The sequence below is a fragment of the Perna viridis genome, chromosome 11, assembly GCF_037379345.1.
Source record: "Perna viridis isolate PV_CMFRI_1.1 ecotype Kerala chromosome 11, ASM3737934v1, whole genome shotgun sequence".
Taxonomy (NCBI): Eukaryota; Metazoa; Mollusca; class Bivalvia; order Mytilida; family Mytilidae; genus Perna; species Perna viridis.
The window spans coordinates 16929355-16953928 of NC_142455.1; the positions used below are offsets into that span (position 1 = coordinate 16929355).

Genomic DNA, 24574 nt, shown 5'->3' on the forward strand with positions numbered 1-24574 from the left:
ACCTTGTATCTTATAGTCCAAGTCACCTCAGATTGTTTGCGGTTTTTTGCGTTTATTTTTGTAATTACTCGACGGTTCCTTTCAAAAACTTTTTTTATTCATGTCGTTCTGTACTACGATTCCCTTACAATTATTTTTCGTTCTTACCTCCGAGATTGAAAAAATTCAAAATTTATTTTTCCTACGAGAATTTTGCAAAAAAACCGCAAACAATCTGAGGTGACTTGGAGTATAGATTATCGTGCACTACCAATTAAGTTTTCGTTTCGTTTCTCAGATATCCCAGTTATCCCACTACAATTTTCTGAAAACTGAAATCTAGGTCAAGTGATGTTATTGCGTTTATTAACAAAAGCAAAGCATTCAATACACCCACTGACCACTCGACATGGCGAACGATACGGTACTGATGTTGTCTTTAGTTGTGTTCTGTTTAACATGTGGTAAGTGATGTACTTAAATTGTGTTACTTAATTGACTTGAGTTACATTAAAATTATTTATAGGTTAATGTAGATACTCGTGGTGAGTTTTTGTGTATCTAGATACATGTAAGAAGCATCTAGATACTTGTATGAAGCATCTAGATAGTTGTGAAAAGTATCTAGATACTTGTTAGAAGTATCTAGATCGAAAATTACATCTAGATGAAAATAACGCTATTTTGATATGAACGACCACTCATAATCTTATTCGATCATGCCTCTTATAGTGTTATTCCCGGTCAATGGCGTTCGCTTTATGGCTTTCGTTTTGTTTCGTTGCAGTCAAGTTACCTCGTGTACCTTAAAGCATGTGTAGCAGCCGCTAGACTTTTATTAATTTCATACACGTGTGCTGTTGGTTTTGCAATCCGAACATGATATGGTCCACGCTTCTACAAACGCAGTTAAAAACTATAAATATTTTGTTATTTGGCTACTTTTTTATCTGATGTTTATGGGCGACCAAGCAAAATAAAAAAAAAAACTAGCCTCCTAGGCTCCTAAGACGGTAGAATTATTTTGACTAAGAAATGTAATGAAATCGCATATTGTGAAGTGTTTACCCCATGCTCCATTTTGCAATATAATAATAGTATTAGGTTCCCAAGTTATATCTGGATGAACAACAAAGGCTTTGTTGGCAAAGTAAGCATGTATTTGACTAAATATTATGAAATATCCAAACTAATTTAACAAAGTTTTTTCTGGTTCGAATTTCATATAAACCGGACACAATCCCCTTTGAATTTGTAAAATGTTTTTAAACAACTACATTGTTTGTACTTACTTAGTATAACTTTTGATTCAAGAAGTATTGAACTAATTTGATTTAATTTTTTTACTGGGAAATGCACATCTATTATGGAAAAATATGACAAATCTAAAAAAAAATAATCAAGTTTTACCCATTGTCATTTGAATTAAAGCCATTTGTAGCAATACAATGAGCATAATACATGTATTCTAGCATTGTATACGCCAGATTTGTAATTCGCATTGGAATAATCTTTCAAATATACAGAGGAAGATGTTTACAAAATGCAAAATCAAATGGTCTTAAACTATATTAGATTACAAACGACTGGACTGGGCCGGCCTTTCCCAAAAATGAAATTTAGTTCCATTTGGTCATAATAGATAGGTTACTCATTGTCTTTGTTACAAACACAAGACAATTTAAATTTGCAAAACACTGAATTGCAAATCTTGCACCGCTTTTTCTTCAACCTACCATGTCATGTGAGTAACCATTGGATGCAGATTCGCATGGGATTTAATGAAATGCATTTTATTTTACAATTTTTGATAAAATAAACTAAAAGTTTCGATTTAAAAATCATGGGATTTTTTTATCCCATGGGATTCTTCATTATCCCATGGGATTTCATGAAATCCCATGGGATTTTTTTGTGTCCCATGGGATTTTTTCTCCCATGGGATTATTTTGTCCCATAGGATTTTTTGTTTGTAAATCAATACAGTTAGAAACATATAAAAATGGGTACATGTGTATGAAGAGGTATTATGATAAAATACCAGAAAGTACAAATGTGTGTGTAGATTGAATAAAGCTATAGAATTTAAATAATTTTGCATCTCTATTATTTATAAGCAAGTAATAACCAATGCATTCTCACATTTATTAAGTATATTTATTACTTTATTAAATTTTATAAGGAATATGCATGTTTTCATGTATTAAATTATTCAACTTAAAAAGAATTGAAGCTAAATTATCTTGATAAGTGTTATTTCTTGAACATGCTTTATAACAAAATATAGTTCTTTTTTTTTTGCATTGCAAAAGTACTGATGTTGTTGATAAACTACAAAAAGGTTAGTCTTTCATCACATTGCATAACCATATCCACATTCAACACAAAAGTATCTGTATTTTTTGGCATTTCATGTCCATTCTTAAACAAAAAGTGTAAAAATGCAAAATGAACTTTATTTAATACACCCCTTTTTGTGTAAAAATTGGGTTTATTTTATGCAAAATTTTGGCAAAAATGTGCAAATTAACGCCTAAACCTTCCTTCATAATTTCCAAGGATATGAAATAGATGCCCATGCAATTTGACAGGAATTGAATGTCTGAATCAAAGTCTAACTTATCATTTTGAACCTTATATCATGGGCAAGAATCACAGTTCATATAAACTATTCCAATCTGGCTAACATAGACATAATAAAAACACCTAATATTGTCATGAATGTAAACAGATACAAAATTACTTAAACACTTTGATACAATTACAGCACATCAAATCATAGTAAGGTACAATAATGTATGTTCTAAGTTTTTCCTGAATCGGCAGACATTTATTAATGATTATTTTTAAAAAAATTAAAACTTTTTTTTGCAATGGTGGGGTTTTGAATAAAATGAATTGATTTCTTCTGATGAATAAACGTGTAACTACATTCCTATTTCAAAATTTACATGTTTGTTGCTTATGTCTAAACCCCTACAGTTTCCTCCAATTTTACCCTTCTGTGAATGAGGCTGATACATCTAAACTATTTCTTGAATGTCAACACTTTAGCTTCAGTGGGAATAATATTAGCAGTCACAAGTACATGTACGTACATATATCATATTTAGGTAGCAATGGTGATTTCTTTACAACTGTACTCCAGTATCACCAAAAGACGATTCTCAATTTCTCATTTGATGGTAATAATAGTAAAAGCTCATGTTATATACTGCACACTTTGTAGTGATGATCTGATCATGATAGTGTTGCTCTTAAATATAATGTGAAAATCCTCCTAAATCCTTCCTAATCTTGCTGGAATTTCTTGCTGTATACCAGTAGCTATTCTGACCACAGAATCCCAACCAATAATGATACCTAAAAAATAGTTACGAACTAAAAATGTCATAGTATTGGGTAGATTTTTAATTTAAAAAAATGCAAACAAAGCACAAAACTGTGATGTCAAGGTCAATGGTAATTAACCCTAGAAGGCTATACATCTTAAAAATGCTTAACAACATACCAATTATCAAAAACCTACCTTGAAAGATAATAAAGTAACAACCTAATGTAAACATGATTTGTGTTACTGGCTGACTAATTACTATGAGGGTGATTGGTCAGTTTCAGCAGGCAACAACCACCCCCTTACTTTTCAAAGCCATGCAAAGCATAATCTGTAGGTCTTCAACTCTTAAAGGTTTCTTACAAATATTTATAACTTATTAATGTATTCTGATTTATATGGAACTCATTCATGTATAAAGACAGAACTTAATGTGCTAAGTTGAAAAACTAACTACAAGTAATATGCTTCTTGTGCTCAATTAACTAACAGAGTGCACAACATTAATAACAATTTGAAGTAAACTGATTACCTAAAAAAAACATCAAAATCATGTACAAGTAATGCTTTACCATGCATATATAGGAATACCTGTAATTACAAGTTATCACATGTTGCTCTCACTACAGGATCCAAAACCCAATCCATCAGGTTGGTCAATGTATTAATAGTCATCTGGTATTATCAGGTTGTCTCTACAATATACAAAGCTAAAAGTACTGCATTGAATCTCTACTGATGCATTTCTTCACATAATTTTGTTTTTAAAATACCTTGAGTGGTTTTGGAGGAGCTGTGCAAACAAGGCTTTCACATTAAAAACCAATGAGTTTAATTATCTCCCTTTATGGGTCTAGTGCATATATTATATCTTTACATAAAGCCTAACTTTCCAATTTTAATAATATAAAAAATTTGATGACTTTTTAATCATTCAAACAGTATGTGTGAAAGTTTCTGATAGTCTGAAACAAAAAACAAAATCAAACATCTCCACTACTATTTTGCGAGTTTAAGTGTGCTTTCTATTAAAATGTGCATCATGAAAGCTTCCTGTGTATTCAAAGCAAAACTGTTTCAGCCTGTTGACAATGTCATCAAGATTATGTAAAAAATGCATACCTGTGGATGAAAAAAAATTGTTTAATTATTTAATAACCACTGAGTATTGCATGTAAAAGTACTTACTGCTTCAGTAAATGTGTCAAATGATAATCGCCCTTTTTAATTGGTCAATATTCTTCTCTAAAAAATGTGTAAGTGTCTCTCTTTTAAATACAAGTCTTACTTAAAGTTCTGAAAAAAATAAAAATACAGCTAAACAAATTTAGTTGTACAAGTATTAAAATGCCAGCCACATGTGTAAAGATTGAGTTAAATATGGTTCTGTTGAAAAATTTCTGTTGGTATTGAACCCTCCCCCCTCCAAAAAAACAAAAACAAAACAAAAATCAAATGCCAATCAACATATTTCAATCTTTGCACACAGCATATCTTATTTTAAGTTCTATTTAAGAACTTTTAAGAACTAACGTATTAGGAACACATACTAAGCAACAAATCCAGTTAAAACTTTTTGCAGGATTGTCAGGTAGTGCCTGTTTTGTACTATAAGTAAACAAATTGTAAGTCTATTCTACTGACTGAAAACTTGTGACTTATTCTTGTAATTAATGTTCAAATGAGGTTTAATTGATTACAAATACTTTAATTCTTCTTAGACAGATAAGTAGCTATATGCTGGGCAGATCCAGAAATTTGTAAAAAGGGCTGGGTGTTCATTTTTTCACTAAATAAGTATAGCTGAAAAAAACTCCCCATTAATTAACAAGACATATTTTCAAATACAAATATTGATTTTGCTTGCTGGTTAAATATAAATAAAAATATTGCACTTGTGAAGCAAAAATTGTCATCCCCCCTCCCCATTATTATTTTTATAAGTCTTGCACAGACGGTACATATACAGTAAAGCTCACGTTGCTCGCTGACTTAGGCAATGCATACTCCATATTATAAACTTGGTAAGCCCAGTCCCTGCAATATAAATTACCTGACCACGGTAACTTTAATCATTAAATATTACAATTACAGTGAACCTAATTCAAAAAAGGATTCTTCAGATACAATAAATATTCCCCCTTCAAATAAAATACTAAAAAAAATTCTAATTTTATAATGGGTAAACACCGCACGAGAATTCAGCTGTAGTTCACAACCTGTGGCTGTGACTGTGGAAGGAGGAGACTGTTTCAGGGGCAGAGTAGTCAGAGCAAATCATGCAGATTTTCTGGAGCAGTACAACTCCTAACTTACTGTAGTCGGAACTTGACGTATGCATTTATTGCTGTATTGAATTCGTTAGTTTCTGAACGACTGCAGCAACACTTATGGTCTCAGTATCGTATTAATTTTCCCATAGACTTCTATAGTGAAGTGCATATTTTTAGGATTTTTTAAAAAATATGTAAATTGATTCAATAAAACTTTCACTTATGTAGCATTTGTAAGGACATGTGAAAAAATAATTTCCCGCAAAGAAAATAGGGTGAGTCCACGAAGATCGGACAGAAAAGTAGTCTCGAACTATAAATAGCCATTTTCCCTACTTTCACTTTCATTTTGCACTCACCAAACCAACCTTTTCAGTGGAACATTTTTATGATATTATGTTAGATTTTCTGTTAAAAAAGTTCTTCATCTTACAGTGTGATGTTTGCTCTATTTTATAAGTCATTGTTCATATCTTTTGACAAAATATTAGTTTGTAGAGAGGCAAAAAGAAAATGCACTATATTTTTATAGCATCCATGTTTTGACGTACACCTGCTCAGGGATATGCAATACGATACTGGTACCTTATCTCGCTGCTGGGACGAGGTCATAGCGGGGAATGAACTGTATACAAAAGCGTCTTGTGTCATGCGTGATTTCGGCACCCCGTTTCGCCACTGACTGACAATACATATCTGATGTTTCCTCTGTAATTATCCTCTCGTATAACACTTGTTGTTTTATCGATGCAGGAACGCACAAGATGAGCATTCCAGTAACGTAGTAAATAGTTGTAAAAAAAGTTATTTCATAGCTAGCGAAGGAGTTAAATTTAGGTAAATGCTATATATAATATAAATCCTTGGGCTAACGAATGAAACTGCACTTTATTGGGACTTTGTTTTGATTAAACATAGTACGTGTACATTTTAATACCCAGATCTAACGTAAGATGCTGGCATTTCCGTTCGTCCATAGGATGGTGCCATATCAGAAAATAACTTCCACGCAAGCGAACCTCTTTCACGGGCTGCACTAATTCGGTTTTGTAAGGTAAATTAAAGCATGGACTGTAAAATCATTGGTGACAGTTACACGCATAGACCTGTAATTAATTATAACTCCCTGTTACATGTACGGTTTTAATTCGCTAGTAAAATTATAAAAACCTTATATAAATTCAAAGAAAAAAAAAATCATTCACTAGTAAGCAGATCCTTTCAGTAAATATAATTATAGACAAGGACTTTTATAATAGCCTATCAAAATCCTTTGGTTGTTATGTTCAAAAAAGAAGTATTAAAAATGATATAATTGGATTAATGTTGATAATTTCATGCAAAATTTTGGTGAAAATGAGGAAATATTATACTATGACACACCCCTTTTTTCTAGACCCCCACCCCTTTTAGAACCCACTTTCAAAATCTCGGTTAGGTTTACGTACGACACTACGCATGCCAGGTGACGAATAGAATCGCCCTGAGGTCATTTTAAAAAAAATAATTGTTTTATGGCTCAGACAGAACAGGTGACTCAACAGGTGACAGGATTTACCTGTCCAATATAAGCATCCGTGTGTATATAGTGTACAAAAGTGCGTTCCTGTTATATACAAGAAGCTTTTACAGATGAGATGATGAAAAAGGTATACTAATATATTCCAACATTACAGTAAAAATCCTTAATTGTATAATTTCAAAATCGCCTACATACATGTAGGGAAACTGAAGCTCTAAAGTTTGTCATACCTCTGGTTATAGATACAATTTATATGATATGCATTAAACTGTATTGTACATACATGTAATAAGATTCACCCATTCTACTTTTCGAAACACTATACGGTATAATCTGTCCAATATTGCAGATGTTCGTTCCCTTACAGTTCTGATCATCCGTGTGTATATAGTGTACAAAAGTGCGTTCCTGTTATATACAAGAAGCTTTTACAGATGAGATGATGACAAAGGTATACTAGTATATTCCAACATTACAGTAAAAATCCTTAATTGTATAATTTCAAAATCGCCTACATACATGTAGGGAAACTGAAGCTCTAAAGTTTGTCATATCTCTGGTTATAGATACAATTTATATGATATGCATTAAACTGTATTGTACATACGTGTAATAAGATTCACCCATTCTACTTTTCAAAACACTATACGGTATAATCTGTCCAATATTGCAGAAGATGTTCGTTCCCTTACAGTTCTGATCATCCGTGTGTATATAGTGTACAAATGTGCGTTCCTTTTATATACAAGAAGCTTTTACAGATGAGATGATGAAAAAGGTATACTAGTATATTCCAACATTACAGTAAAAATCCTTAATTGTATAATTTCAAAATCGCCTACATACATGTAGGGAAACTGAAGCTCTAAAGTTTGTCATACCTCTGGTTATAGCTACAATTTATGATATGCATTAAACTGTATTGTACATACGTGTAATAAGATTCACCCATTCTACTTTTTGAAACACTATACGATGGAATCTATATGTACAATCTGTACCTGGTGTACACTGAACATACTATTTTGTACGGTTCATATTGGTTACCAAGTGTCTACACGTTGAAGTTCAATGAAAGTGTACATTGCGCGTTTTTCGATTCAACTTTTGCGCCAATTGGATAAAAAACTAGTTTAATTGTCCCAACATATTTCCCCTTGGTTGAATTGCGCTTAAAAAGACTGGCACTAATTGTGTCAGTCTACCTGTAAAAGGTAGTGATATCAAATATTTTATAAAAATATGAAAATAAAATAGAAGTTAAGAATATATATATCCAAAAAATGCCAAAAATGCCAAAAAATGCCAAGATTTACCTTGTATTGGATCTAGTATTGAAAAATCTTTTAAATGGACATTAACTCCGCCCGGATAACTTGCCGGTCCCAAGTCTGGATGTCCCTATCATATGTAAAATCAATTTCAATTCTTCCCATGCGCGGTTGAGCCACGGTGCTTCACACGTCATACAATAAGGACACAACCCATGTCATGCCAAAAACTGTTTTAAAATATAGGAGAGTTCTTCGTGATGTCATCACTTACCTGTGATTTGGATTTGGTTGGCAAAAAATCCCTTGAGTGGCATGGGGCATCAACTTTATATCATCATAACGTTTTTGGAATTCTAATCATGAATTTGCTAATTGTTTATTTCGTTGTTTATTTGCCAACCAATTTGACACTTAATTAGTGAATATGACATCACTAATGAGTTTGGCGAACTCTCTTATAGTGGTCCAATTTCTATTTAAAGACTCCATGAGTGAATCAATGAAATACCAAAAAAATGTCATCCTTAAAGGTCTGACAAGAATATCATAACATTAGATCCCTTATGAATAAGCCTATTCAACGGTTTAGTTTACTAATTGGGCGAGTATCGAGCTTTCCGTGGTATGTGTAGAATATTACCGTAAAACAAATGGTGAGAGACAAACATGAATATTTGTCCATAACAAATGAATGGTTATTAACAAAGTTATCGCAGTAATAAACTCTATATAAGAGTCAACATGAAAAGTCTACATAAAATTTAAATGGTATTATCAAAGTACAACCGGAAAGTTTGCAACTATTGCAATGGTCATCGTCACTCGGTACAGGCATTTCCTTTGGACATTGAGGATTAAACCAGGTTTTATGGCGGCTGTCCTTAGTCCCCTTATAAATTGATTTTTTAATGTGACATTTGTGCATAAGAAATAATCAAACAAATAGTTGCTTCACATATTTTCGATAAAAGTGAATAGAATGTATCATTTTCATAATTTTCTTGGGTAAATTTAGGGTCGTATGTCAGCTGCTATTTTGTAAATATCTTGATCTGCCACACGAAACACGTACGAAGCCATATTACGGGATGTATTTATTACCTAGATTATAAGTGCCCCCAGCTAAACCGACCATTTCCTGTATATTGTACTTAATTAACAGTAAAACGGAATATCGAGCTGTTAATACCTGTAGTCATTTTCTCGTAATGAACGAAAATTTGAGTTTTACGTATACATTTTGCCTGCAGATTTTGATTTTTTAAATTCATTGTAAAGATCAGTTCAAATCAATATCTGTATAAGTTAAGTAAGGCAATCATGCTCACCAGTACTATGTTACAACAGACAACAGTACATATCCCAGTATTCTAACAACTGAACAGAAGATAATATACGTTACAAATGCAAATACACAATCATAATTAAAGTAATTAAGTTAAGACTAAATACATGGAATAGGAACCTACATAAATTACACATCACCTTGACATTTCCAGTGATTTTGAAATATATGCATGTACTATATTTTGAAAGAGGAGGGGCTTCTAAAATAATAAGGTTAGACATGCTGGCGTCACAACTCGATACAAAATGAAATTCATCCTCGACACTTTTCATTGTGCACAAAGCACACTATCTATTTGACATCTCTATACCATAGTAACCCCCAGTTTCAACAAACAAGGAATGTGATGATTATCTTAGTTTACATCTAGTAAGGCATTTTTTTGTAATAAATCCGTTTTGTTAAATATTTTTGCAGACTTGGTACAAATTCAACAACAAATTCCTAGGTGGTGGAATGGGGTACCCCTGGCGTGTTACATGCTGGGGTTGTCAGGCTATAAGACGGAAAATCTGACCGCAAACCATAGTGGTGCACCGTGTTGGGAAAGATGCCACGTTTTTGGCATGTTAAAGAACCCTGCTGTGGTATTCGATAGGAGAAGGAACCTTTGCGCTCCGCCTCAGGAGGCTAAATTGCCCGACCTTACCCATCCCCCCTTTTTCCAGTGGCAGTCAAAATTTGTCGACCCTTTTTTTTTTCATTTCATGTTCATTTTATCATCCATTTCATGTTCATTGTCTGAATATAGCTGAAATATTGCTGCTCGGACGTTAAACCCCAACAAACAAACAAAAATCTATTTAGCGCAACAAACAAATAAAAAACTAAGACTGGTTATGTGATCAGTAACTGTTTCTAAACAAGAAATAAAATTAAATTGGGTTGGTTTTTGACGTGCTGTCTGATTTTTAGAAAGCCTGATAAAAAATGTACTTACGATTAAAATACTAGGAGTGTGAAATGTGGTGCACGATAGAACGTTTCCATGTGTTGTTACCTTTTGGTCCGTGGTCAAATCATAACTTGTCACATTACACCATAATTCGTTTCTGTCCCCTGTATTTCCAAACTCATTGAGAAACTTCGCATGAGAATAAGCACGCGAGGATAAGAACTTTCACTGCTTTCAAAATCTTGGATGCAATTAATATTTTAAACTCGTTCTTTCCAAAATAGATACAGGTTAGTATCATTCATTCCCGAGTATTCGATATTGTCGTTTACTAAACGGAAATAAATGCATGTACTGGACAACAACAGCAGGTCTCACTTACAGATAATGTTTACTAAAACCATTTAAACATGATGGCTTTTCAAAGGGTATGGTCTGGATTATACCCCCCATTTTTTGTTGGATTTTTTTTCAATATTTTGCCATTTTTTGGGCAAATGTGGCAGAGTCAAACTTTATAGTTTGCATATTTTAAGCAATGATTTTTATTTATGTACTGCAATGGTAATTCTTCTAAAAGTGATTGAATAAATATTGAGTGAAAAATGTGACTAAAACAGAATAAGCAATGACCATTTTTGAATGCTGAAATAATACATTTTGTATATGTTCCATAAGTTTATCTGTGCATGCAGTAAGACAAACTAGATAGAGGTAGGTACTGTCTCACATAAGATACAGTACAAATGGGTTTTTTTTTGTTAAAATGTAGATATGGATAGTTATGGGTACAAATGTAACTTGTTTATGTTGTTAATCTTCTGTATTAACAATTCAGAAAGGCTTTAAATTTGAAATTAACAATATAGATATGATCATTTGAAACCATAATAGATTCAGTGCTTCTAGACTCAAATGTAGTACACACACTGAAGATTGGATGCAAGTTTTCATTAGTGGGAATTGGGGTATAAGATTTCTTGTGTTTGAAGAGAAATTGTGTTATGATTTGGAAATTGTATATATATGGCATATAAGTTGTACTGATTTCATTTTTTCTTCTCATGGAATTTCATCAGTGGACTTAGTACTGTCATATTTTAAAAAATTGTAATATTTTTTTTGGCACCACTTTTTGCTCTTATTTCTGAACATTGATTAAAAAAATGGTGACAGAATTTTGGAAGCCAGTGCAGCCCCTGTTTCAGTTACATGTTTATAACTCCATTTTACTGTCTATATACAGAATCTGAAAGTTATCTAATTTTGAAATAATGCATAATAAGTATAATTTTGTTTTGAAGGTGCTCTATGTTGCTCAAGAGAGATTAGAGGATGCATGAAAGGATTCTTAGTAATGACTTGTAAAAGGTGAGTGACGTATAAAGAACTTGCAAAATTAAATATTAAACCAACTTTGTCTGAGGAAAGATAAACAAGCTCTAGCTAGATGTTAAGTTCTGGTAAAAAACACTATTACTTGCTATCAGGAGATATCTCTTTTTTTATACAGATGCTTTTGTTATATGATTAAGCCAAAAAACAAATATCTTTATTGTGTGAATATTCAATTGCAAATAGAGTTTGTCAAGTCCTATTCTGAAATTATAGTTGAACTGGACCATTATTTTGTTAAGCTCTTCTCTTTGCACCACTAACATACCTTGTGTTCAAAGGTAAACAAGGGAACCAATGTAATAGCGGCAATCAAAGGAATGTAATTCAGGGACAGAGACCAGACATGGAAAATAGACATACACAACAAAGAACATAAAGTAACTAAAATCATACACACAAAGTAACAAAAGCAAATGAGCAACTCAGACTACACTAAACTTGTTACATTTTTTCAAAGTTCAACGACAGCTTTCTCCACAATCTCTTAATTAATTTTGATTAAACTTACCCCCAGCATGTTGGACTTAACATTGAATGTTACTTATGTGCATTACAAGATAACTGCTTTAAGGATGCTTGCAATGAAAATTAATTCAACTAAATTGAAAGGTACCATATGTATTATCATGCAGAATTGTTTTTCACCATTTCAGGGACCAGCCACCTGCTTGCCTCTATGGTGAATGACTAATTCAGTATATGCAAACTTGATAGCTTATCATATCAGGTATACACTGTTCTCCAGAATTTTTGTACTCCTGCTTTTTGAGATGGGACATATTATGGCATACTGGTGTCTGTCCATCTGTCCATACTTTGCACAATAAATCAAAAGTGCTGCCACGAACTTATATAGAAAGCACTTTATCTGTGTGTCTGTTCATGTTATCTTTTAGATGTCTGATTGCAAGTAATTTCAGCTGTTGATATTAGAAATGAACATATATCAAGTAAGAACAGATAAGATCACTTTGATTACAAATAAAATGTTATTGTAAAATATTTCATATATTTTGTTTGCATAGAGATTTTTACTTGTTTTATTCTACAGAGACGAGAAAGAAAGCATGTTTCATGGGTTGAAGCTGACCAAGAAGAAAAAGAAGTGCCAAAAAGCTGATTATGGACCTGAATTTAGACTTCCATTAGAATTTTTATAATTTATTTAAATACTAAGATAAAAGTACTGCTCATACAGCATTACAGCATTCTAAGTTTATATTCTTAAACAGCATATTTATAGTCAGAGTGTCTTTGAATATTTTTTTTCTATTTCGTTGTTTTACATTTGTGGTTGATAAGTGAATTTTCAAAGTGATTTCATTTCAAAGCTATAGAAGATTAAAAACTTCAAAAACATCCCTAAACAATACAAAAAACCTCTCTCTTTTAGTCATTCAGCTTTTTTATTCATACTGCACAGAAGAAAAATGCACTTAGTGAATATGTAAGGCATACACTCTCTATGACTATCATTGTATTTTAACACAAGATATCCCATGGGAGAAATTAAAATCCCATGGGAGAAAAAAATCCCATGGGACACAAAAAAAAATCCCATGAATTTATAATTGTAACTACAAATTGATTTTAGTAAATATTGTAAAACAAAATGCATTTTATTAAATCCCATGCAAATCTGCATCCAATGGTTACTCACATGCCATGGTAGGTTGAAGAAAAAGCGGCGCAAGATTTGCAATTCAGTGTTTTGCAAATTTAAATTGTCTTGTGTTATGTATGATTTTAGTTACTTTATGTTCTTTGTTGTGTATGTCTGGTCATTGTCCCTGGATTACATTCTTTTGATTACCGCTATAACCTTGGTTCCCTTGATTACTCTTTAATCAACAGGTACAACAAACTCAGATTCTTTTCAATGCTCTCTCTAATTGACATTAATGCCAATATATACCACTTCAAGTATAGCACTTCACATTTTAGTCAACTAAAAATTAGGATTAGACCTAGACCAATGAAAATAACTGAGTGATCAGTGGAATTTTTATCACCTGTATGTATTTTTTAACTTTAATTTTGCAGTGAGCACCGTACTAGCCGGTGAATGTTGCAAATCTTATAGTGACTTGACAGGGACCATCCATTCAGCCGAATGGTGCTCAGACTACTGCTGTTACGACCCCAAAACGATTGGTCTGACATACTACTGCTGCGACAATATCTTGTTACAGGCCAGCGAAGACATGAGAGATGGTTTCTGTACACAATGGTGGGCTGAACACCTGTAAGTTTAGTTGTGGTCACTATTAAAAGCTAGCGATGAAATGAGGGGTATTTTTGTGCACACTGACAGTTCTGGGCGGGAAATCAAGAAGTGTATCTTATAATTGTGCTCACTTTTAATGGCGGTGTTGTAATGGGTGGATTGTGTACACATAGCTGTGGTTGAGATAAAATCTGTTAAATGTATTCTTTGACTTTGTTGGTCCATTTCTATGGGGCTAATAAGGGACACATGAATATAATTTGGTCTTTTTTGCTTTAAACATCAATTTGATTGCATGCGAGTATGCCCAACAGCTAGTTATGTATGTTTTGTTGACAACAGCGATATTGCACAGTTGTTGGTCTTTGCAGCTGTGAAACTCCTTGCCTAAAAGCTCTGGATTTATGCTTGGTTTAATGACATGTTGTTTTGGTCTTAGTATTCACGTGTCTATACTTAAAGCGGGATTTGTTTTGCTAATTTTTCTATACTGACGTGTTTTTGTTGGTCTTTGCAGATACACTTTCTACTCGTGGCTGCATGGTTTTGTGCTGTGTATTGCTCTACTAAGATGTTATTGTTGGTCTTTGTAGGTATGTCCCCCTCCTTGTAGCTGGATTTGTGCTGTTTATTGCTCTACTGACATGCTGTTGTTGTTGTGGATGTTGTTCCTGTTGTAGAAAATCATCACCAGGACACATCGTATCAAATAGCGGAGCTCAGTGTAAGTATTTCGCAAATTAACGGGGTCTTCTGGAATAAGATTATGTAATTCAATGAACATGTCAAATGTGGTTTTCTCATATTTTTATTTGGGATCTGTTTATGTAAGAATTGTTATTTTTACCTTCTCCGGAGTTTGGACAGGGTCAGTAGTTTTCAGGAAAGTTATTTCTTTATTTTAAGTGTGGAAATGATTTGAATGAACAAAAAGATTTATACACAGCAGGAATGTAGTTATTTTACTACTTAAGATGCCCATATGTAATTGGAAATTGAGAGATAAAGAAAGAAAATTGACAAAAGAATAAGTTTTGTGAATTTCTTTGAAAGAGAACAATAGCATAGACAAAAAACATCGATTTAGGAGAAAATGACCAGTGAAAATGATCACTACTGAAATAAAAAAATAGAGTAAAAAATGCTCAATGAAAAAAAATTAGATGATAAGATGGTTCAGGTAATTGGAAAAGGGCGAATATTTGAACGTCAGAACAGAGAATACATCTATGATTTACACATGTTACACAGTGAAATTCGAGTAGTGTAAAAAAGAAACCAACTCAATCCATGTAAGTTAATTATGATTGTATGTAATGTTACTGATCAATATTTACAACAACATGTCAGGACTATATTGGACTCAACCAACGTCAAACCGGCACATTGTCAATCAAGAGAAGTGATCATGATCAAGAAAGTTGATAATAGATGTCAAGTATTGCATCTTGATTTGTTCCGGTGTGCAGGAACATAATTTTGATACCTTTTCAAGAATTTCGGCAACTATTAGCCAAAAAGAAATCAAAGGGGTCTGTCAAAATGATTACCATTTGCAAAGTAACAAAAATTTTTATAAACCAAAAATATATATTATATTTCTAGCATCAGTAGTTGTAGTTAGCCAACAGCAACAACAACATATGATGACAGGTCGACCAGATCCTTTCCATGTTGGGTATGATCAGTAGAAGAGTGGGAGAAGGAGCAGATGACCCAGATATAAGTTACAGCAATTTATTCCATGAATCTATTCTATGAAACATTGAATTTAATTTAATGAAATATTTCAACTTTTTTACTGGTCTCGATGTTTTTCTTTTGCGTTTACTGTTGGGAAAATGCTTGTGACAAAGATATGCAAGTATACTGTACATATGCACTATGTTTATATGAGTATAGTTTAATCTTTTTAGACTTGATATATATATATATTTTTTACATTTTCATATTATTTAGGAAACTGTAACATTTCCGCTACACTAAACAAGGAAGACTGTAGTTCCGATTGACAAGTAAGGTTAAAACAGACTAAGCGACAAACCAAGCATTTGTAATAATTTTAAGTGTTCAGTTTTTTATCAGGTATAAATTTTCATGTATTCAAACCAAGCATTGTGTTTAATTTTCTGTTTTTGTATTCTATGCTGTGGCTACCAATACTTATAGTGCACTTTTTAGGGTTTGAAATGAATGTATCTTAGTCAGTCTTACAAAATCTTTTTTTTTCTTGGAACTTGGAGCAATTATGCTTCTGATCACTCCCATTTTTTCTCTACTTCCATATTTTTTTGTCAGTTTGGAGACCTGTTTATTCATGTTATAAAATCAGACAATGCATTATTTTCATATCTTTGGCCATCATTAAGAAGTCCAGATTCTAATCCATTTTCAAAATTAGGGGCTGGCCAGCGAATTTAATTTTTCAATTTTTATCAATTTAAATTAAAAAATGCTTCAATTTGACCTAAATTGGGAAAAAAATATAGATAAAATTTTTCGCGGGGGGGATGCAAAAAATTGAGTAGGGAGCGTATTTGAAAAATACTGAGGCAGGTATCACTATTATAGCTACAGATGTATAGAAGACTAACTGGGGTGGTTTAAACCATCCATGCACCATGTTTATGTGATTTCTGTCACATTTCATTACTTTTCCCAGGATGGGGGCTTTGTAAATTGAAGACAATTTTCAGGTTTGGGATTTGTAAAATAGACTGGATCTCAAACAGTTGTATCGTGGGAATTATATTGTTGTGTTGATCGTCATGTGGTTACATGTAGAAATTTGTTTACGAGTTTTTTTCAACAAATACTAAATTTTGTAATACTAGTTTTATTTTGTTACATATTTCATACGAAAATAAGATATTTATAGATTCTAGAACATTTCTGGATGCAGACATTTTGCATTTTTTCCATTATTTCATACCGTGAAGCATCTTATTTTAAGCCTGGCGAGCAATGGTGTCAGTGGATTTGTGCTCGAGGAAAGTTATAATTTAAAACATCCATCTTTAAAAAAAACAACTCTTCACTGGCGTTTACAAAAATAAATAATTCAAATTCAGTTATTTGATATGGAGATCGACAGATCACGTGTCGATCACCAGTATTTATTTCAAGGCGTCATATATTTTTATCATACATATACGATTACAATGTCCTATCTCACCAACATATCTTTAAAAATCAAGGGATAACCCTATTTGTTTTTTAGGGTTTGTTGTGCATCATTGATTTTTCTTTATTGATGTTTAATTCATTGAACAATTTATAACGAGTATTACACATGCAATAAAATATTTTAATAATGACCATGTTTTCGTCTTTATCAAAGGTAGAAAGTAGCGTTAACATGTAACATGGCATACAATCTTGCATTGACAGGGGTATTTAATGCTCAATTCAATTTTATTGGTTATGATTGAGCAATTTTTAGTTTTGTCTGAATATAAAATCAAGACAATGGAGGTTTTGTCATATTTAATTGTTTTAGGTTACAGACCACCAATTCAACCAATGAGCATTTGGAACGTACGCAAAAATAGTCCTACGCAGTTTGTTTGTTGGGGTTTAACGTCCGAACAGCAATATTTTAGCTATATTCAGACAATGAACATGAAATGGATGACAAAATGAACATGAAATGAAAAAAAAGGATGGGTCACAAGGATAATAGGGTCGACAAATTTTGATTGCCACTGGAAAAAGGGGCATGGGTAAGGTCGGGCAATTTAGCCTCCTGTGGCGGAGCGCAAAGGTTCCTACTCCTATCGAATACCACAGCAGGGTTCTTTAACGTGCGAGGAATGTGGCATCGTTCCCAACACGGTGCACCACTATGGTTTGCGGTCAGGTTTTCCGTATTATAGCCTGACAACCCCAGCATGTAACACGCCAGGGGTACCCCATTCCACCACCTGGGGCACACATCCCAGTTGCTCCGTGGGCGGAGCGCCTAGCCCCCGGCTAGGTTTCTGAGCACTATTTAGTCGCCTTTTACGACAAGCTTAGCGCTGCTGCAGGCCTATTCTTTTAACACCCGGACCTGCACGGGGCTAGTCCTACGCAGAAATTACCCCTGTTCCTCATAGTGCTGTGAAAAAAGTTCTCATCTTATTTTAAAAATTTAAACAGTTTCTGAAAGGAAAAACATTTCTGTACATTTTATAGGTGCATTTTGCTTCTTGTGATGTGAAGCCTAATCTCCATAATGATTTTTAAATATACCCCTATCTTGTGAAAACACTGGGATTTCCCATGCTATTTATAGACCCTTCACTTCCGGTGACCAGTACTGCACTGCAAGTCTGCTAACCCCACATGCCATTCTGAGGATGGTGAGCTGACATATGTAGAATCATGCTGATATATAGTCCTCTGCAGGTTAAAGTTAAGGTAAAGTCCAGAGAAGCCATTGAATATTGTGAAATTAGCATAGAAGCCTATGGAAAGTGGAATTAGTGGTTTTTAGCCTTTAACTTAATTTCTATTTTGAACTGATATAGAGCAAAGGTGTTATTCAAAAAGTCCGGTCTTGTTGCTTGCGAGGTTCAACATAGTCCTCGAATCAAACGGCATGACATGGGTTACTCAGCACTAATTTAATTTCAGATGTAACATGCTTTCTGATTGGATAAAGAAATGTCCGTCATTTTGTAATGTGACTGTGACGTCACCAACCTTTAATAAGACCTCAAAAACAAAAATTGCGGACGTATAATGTTATGGTGCAGTCATCGTCCGAGGACAAATCGAATAGAAACCTTTCTATAGTGGCAGGTAAACTAATTAATCTGGTTCCTTGGTCAATATCATAAGCTACCGAAAATAATTTTAACTGCCACTATAGGAAGGTTTCTATTCAATTTGGACTTTGTGGCCCCTACCGTTTTAGAAAAAGGCCAAAAAGAGTAAAAATATGTTTTATTTACAACTATGTAGAATGCCCCCCCAATTTAATGATTCATTTTATTGCGTTCCTAATTTAATCCTGGTAAACAAATGTATCGACAGATTTTATGTGTTTTGGACTGTTGTCAAGTTATAGGGGATAAAATGTGGCTACGCATAGAAATTATTTAGAATGTTCTGTAAAATTCAAAATTATGGGAGATAACTCTGTAAATGACACTAAAATACAATATAAACTGATGTATTTTCAATGCGGATAATGTCCTGAGAGCAGACAGATTGGAATGAATAATTTACATTTAGATAGACCTATAAAACAACTTAATAAAAATAATCAAACACTGAAGTCTTCGAAGTCGATAATTGTCAGATATTCTGTGCCACTGATTTTGGTTTCCCTTCGACACCCGAAATGGCACGAACTCAAGCGAGGTTGCAATATGCTCTAAAATCGTGTGACGAGTCAAAATTTGGTTCATTTGATATGTAATTTATAATTATGCAAATCATTTGCGAATGTAAATTACTGAATTAACGAGTGCAAGAAGTCGCGAACAATATTAGCAACTTTAAAATGTGTAGCCCTTTTTTTTGGGTGTATCATATATTATAAAATTTTCACGTTCCTTACAAAGACTGCTACTTAACTGGACCTGGATTTTGAAGGATCGAGTCTTAAGAGTGATGACATCCTTACTGCTAACAATTCTTGAGCATTTGAGTTCATCCACGATTTAATAATCCATCCTTTCTGTGTACACGTTTTGGTCCTTTTGTGTTTTGTTAATTGTTCTTCGTCTTTTGTCCTTTAAGTGTCGTGGGCATTGTTTTGTCCACGGATTTCCCCTTAGTGTCCCGGGAATTGTTTTGACCACGGACTTTCCCTCAGTGGCTCGGGTATTTGTTTTGTCCACGGATGTTGCCCAAGTGTTTCGGGCGTTGTTCCGTCACGAGTGTCCCTTAGTGTCTCGGACAGTGTTTTGTTCACGGATGTCCCCTTAGACTTGGATCTCGGACACTGTTTTGTCCACGATTGTCCCGATTGTTCCGGACATTGCTTTGTCCATGTATGTCCTCCGAGTGTCCTGGGCATTGTTTTGTCCACGGATGTCCACTTGGTGTCCCGGACATTGTTTTGTCATTGGATATCCCCTGAGTGTCTCCGACATTGCTTTGTCCACGGATGTCCCCTGAGGAGTGACCTGTGCATTGCTTTGTCCACGATGGCCCCTGAGTGTCTCGGGCATTATTTTGTCCTCGGATGTACCCTTAGTGTCTCGGGCATTGTTTTGTCACGGGTGTCCCCTTAGTGTCTCGGGCATTGTTTTGTCCACGGATGTCCCTCGAGTGTCTCGGGCATTGTTTTGTCCCCAGATGTACCCTTAGTTTTTCGGGCATTGTTTTGTCATGGGTGTTCCCTTAGTGTATCGGGCATTGTTTTGTCCATGGATATCCCTCGAGTGTCTGGGGCATTGTTTTTGTCCTCGGACGTACCTTTAGTTTTTTCGGGCATTGCTTTGTCACGGGTGTCCCCTAGTATCTGGGGCATCGTTTTGTCCACGGATGTCCCCTTAGTGTCCCGGACATTGTTTTGTCTAAGAATGTCCCCTGAGTGTCCTGTGCATTGATTTCTCCACTGATGTCCCGCGAGTGTTTAGGGCATTGTTTTGTCCACGGTTGTCCCCTGAGTGTACTGTGCATTAATCTGTCCACGGATGTCCCCCGAGTGTCTCGGGCATTGTTTTGTCCTCGGATGTACCCTTGGTTTTTCGGGCATTGTTTTGTCCACGGATGTCCCCTGAGTGTCCTGTGCATTGTGTTGTCCACGGATGTCCCCTTAGTGTCCCGGACATTGCTTTATCCACGGATGTCCCCAGAGTGTCTCGGGCATTGTTTACTCCACGGATTTCCTCTTGTTCGTACCTTTGGTATTGCAAAATGACATTACCGAACACTGTAACAGCATATAAGTACAAAATTCAACGATACGATTTCAACTATGGAATAAAAAATACATGTAGCTATTTTGTCGAATCGAATTAAAATACATCTCTTACAGCCGACAAAACAGCAAATATTCTTATTGTGATATCATTGAAAAGTGATTTATATTAAATAATTACTCACAAATAGTTATAATGTGTGCTGTCAAAAAAGGAACGAATTATCTTGTACTTGGGTAACAAACACATGAAGTAGCATTGAGTTATGTCCCTTTAACCACAAATTTCTGATCTGACGCACAAAAAAAACGTGCCGGGTTTAACGCCCGAGCAGCAATATTTCAGCTATATTCAGGCGATGAACATGAAGTGGATGATAAAATGAACATGAAATGATGATGAAATGAAAAATGAGATGGGACACAAGGACAATGGGGTCGACAAATTTTGATTGCCACTGGAAATATGGAGAGATGGGTAGGGTCGGGCAATTTAGTCTCCTGTGGCGGAGCCCTATGGTTCCTACTCCTATCGAATACCACAGCAGGGTTCTTTAACGTGCGAGGAACGTGGCATCTTTCTCAACACAGTGCACCATTATTGTTTGCGGTCAGGTTTTCCGTATTATAGCCTGACAATCCCAGCGGTACCCCATTCCACCGCCTGGGGCTCACAACCCAGTTGCTCTGTGGGCAGAGCACCTAGCCCCCGTCTAGGTTTCTTAGCACTATTTAGTCGCCTTTTACGACAAGATTAGCGCTGCTTCGGGCCTATTCATTTGACATCCGGACCTGCACGGGGCTGGTTAAAAAGTAACGTGCAATTCTAATTACCGCGGCTTAGAATGAGAGAAAAAGACTTAATACCAAGAACCTAGGGTAACTAACAAAAATATCTCTCAAATCAATGGAACAAGCGTTCGAAGAACATTACCCTGAGAAAACGACTAGATACACAGAAGAGATACACAACAAAGAAAACGATATCACCAAAATAACACGCACAAAGAAACAAATATAAACGAACAACCGGGACTCCACTACTACTAGTACATGGAAGCGTTGGCCAGGTGCACCGGTTGGGTAAACCTGCTATATATATGCTATTCCAGGAACACTCACAGAGTTGCTTATGAAATGTCAAGTCCGGAGTAGACGAAATAAGAAAGGAAACTATGTCGCGGTGAACAAATCGGTTCTCGGTTAGTGCAGACTTTTGTATGGGTGACTTTAATCTTGTAGCAACTATACGTAACCCCGTTCCATTTCCAGAAGCCTAATGGTATAGAAGTTTACAGTTTGAAAGTCAGCGTAGTTTCGGCAAGCTCTGACATAACGTACATTGTATGAGCTCCATACGGGTTTGTCGCATAGATTTCCCTAAGGCTTCCTGCCGATCTCTTACAGTAGATCAAGGTATGACTTCATACAGTGTCTGTAGTACAGTCATATATTATATCTACATTTTCATAAAGCGCCTCATTAAGATTCAATCAAAATGTTTAATCTTTGGGACATTAAATTTGACAACTTTTATTGACCACTAAAGGCTAATATTGAATTAAGTAAATCAGAGACCATTTAGCAAAATGAAAATATGATTTGAATAAATCTAATTTAATGCTTTTCAAGCTAATTTTCAGACCAAGTGTAGTAAACTGAACCGAGTTAAACAGTGTTTGTTTTTCATGTAATGTTCAACAAGCAAATAAAAAGGGCTTGTAAAAGACATTGCTGAACAAATACTCATTCACTTTTCAAGTTATAAAATATTTATTAAAAGACACGTTAAGAATTCTCTTGAAATGGACATGTAGGATAATAGTCAAAATAAACTAACCTAGCATTTAATTTTTCAATAAATGGATTGTATGAAGAGGCGATATATACTTGTTTGTTTTTCGCTGTACGACTTTAAGATCAAATATTAAGTGATTTAAATGGCGAATGTAAAGTGTTACGAATTGCAAATCCTTGATTCTCCTTAAATATAGGGAATTAAGGGGGGAATTTGAAAAACGAAATGTTTAGTTTGGAATTTAAAGATAAAAGAATAACAAGAGCAAAGAACATGTTAAGCTAAAATTTAACCAATCTCAATATTTGTTTTATATGCATAAATGTTTCAGGTTGGGATTAAAAATTCTTCGTCAAGCACGGTCACGCCATAATGCCAGTACTCCATGTAGTTGAAGTGAAGAAACAGTGCACACTCCTTTTCACTAGCCATATCGTTAGCGATTATGAAAAATCTAAAAGCTTTAAAGCTTATGAAATATTCTCGCCAAAAACACAACAAACGAACATGCGTTGTAAATGAACTGAATATTAATATATAAATCGAATAATATCATTTAACATAACTGAATCTATTTTTTTAACGGTAAAATATTAAGAAAATCAAGGAATATATAAAACCAGAGACCTTTAATTATATTATAGGTCTATGATAAAAACCGACTGCACTAGTTACTCTGGCATCCATTTTACAGTACTGAAAACACAAGATGGAGTATCCCAGCCCAAAATGCTGGAATCTGGAAAGAAACAGCTATCGTTATTGGAAGGATATGTCAACCCATTCATGGGGATTTGATTAATTTCGCAAAACCAAATACATGAAAAAAAAAAAGACGAGATGAGCTGTTATATAATTGAAACTGAAATTAAAAGATGCCAATTAAGAATAGGTTAAAAATTCTTTATCATTCTGAAAGTACCATTTTAGAATTTCTTTGTGCTGTGGGCTACATAAACATCTTTGTAACAATTATTAATTTTCGATAAAGTTTTGAACTATAAAGCACGGTTTTTTGTTTCGGAAAGGATAAAGGGGGTATAGAAATCGTAGACATGATATTGACATTTTAAATCTATTGTATTGATTTCTGATCGGTTTCTTATGTGAAAAGGCCACAAATCGAATCTCAACTTTGATTTTAAAATCCCTTCAAGATGTGAAACGGATTTCGTGTACGTTTCAAACTTAGAGGAGTAGAAGATAAATTTTGCACGATAATACTTGAGACACGACATGTATTCTACAAAGTCGTAATTAATTATAGATAAAGGAGACCAAAAGTTCGAAAAATTCTGTTCAAATCAAATTCAATATTTTGGAAATCGATGGACTTAAGATATCGCGAGTTCAAACAATTTTTTGACTTGTTGTTGACGAGGGAATAATACAGAGATAGAGGGACTTAGTGTGTGTCAGTCAAAGTTTTAATATCATATTGTTTGTACGGTCACGATGGGATCTTGTTAGACAAACCGATATATAGAAGTTGTCACAAAAGTAAAACTTACGAACATTGTTACTTTTATATAGAAGAAATTTAATATAATATTCGGATAATCTTTTCCTTTTGATGTAACACAAAGAAATTTTGTTGATGTAATAAATGTGGCTTGGAATGGGAGATAAATATTCGACAATAATTTAAACAAACTGTAGATTTTTGG

The 24574-nt window shown here is 34.2% G+C and overlaps 1 protein-coding gene and 1 long non-coding RNA gene across 2 annotated transcripts; one reads left to right on the forward strand and one right to left on the reverse strand.

Moving 5' to 3' along the window:
* Nucleotides 1–374: 374 nt before the first annotated feature.
* Nucleotides 375–17567, forward strand: LOC148603150 (uncharacterized). Its single transcript, XM_088551326.1, has 4 exons — nucleotides 375–443; nucleotides 14067–14268; nucleotides 14844–14974; nucleotides 15856–17567. Exons 1-4 carry the CDS (start codon nucleotides 389–391, stop codon nucleotides 15939–15941), a joined length of 474 nt encoding a protein of 157 aa, XP_088407452.1. The 5' UTR covers nucleotides 375–388; the 3' UTR covers nucleotides 15942–17567.
* Nucleotides 1332–4797, reverse strand: LOC148603151 (uncharacterized). Its single transcript, XR_015916277.1, has 3 exons — nucleotides 4502–4797; nucleotides 3905–4008; nucleotides 1332–3342 (listed from the first exon to the last, which is right to left on the reverse strand). It is a non-coding gene; the product is annotated as an uncharacterized LOC148603151 (long non-coding RNA).
* Nucleotides 17568–24574: the final 7007 nt, after the last annotated feature.

Bases quoted from the DNA above. Each gene is read 5' to 3' on its own strand.
- LOC148603150 (XM_088551326.1), top strand. From the start codon at position 389: ATGGCGAACGATACGGTACTGATGTTGTCTTTAGTTGTGTTCTGTTTA. The intron at 14,269-14,843 runs GTAAGTTTAGTT...TGGTCTTTGTAG, and splicing joins CAATGGTGGGCTGAACACCT to GTATGTCCCCCTCCTTGTAG. The intron at 14,975-15,855 runs GTAAGTATTTCG...TTATATTTCTAG, and splicing joins ATCAAATAGCGGAGCTCAGT to CATCAGTAGTTGTAGTTAGC.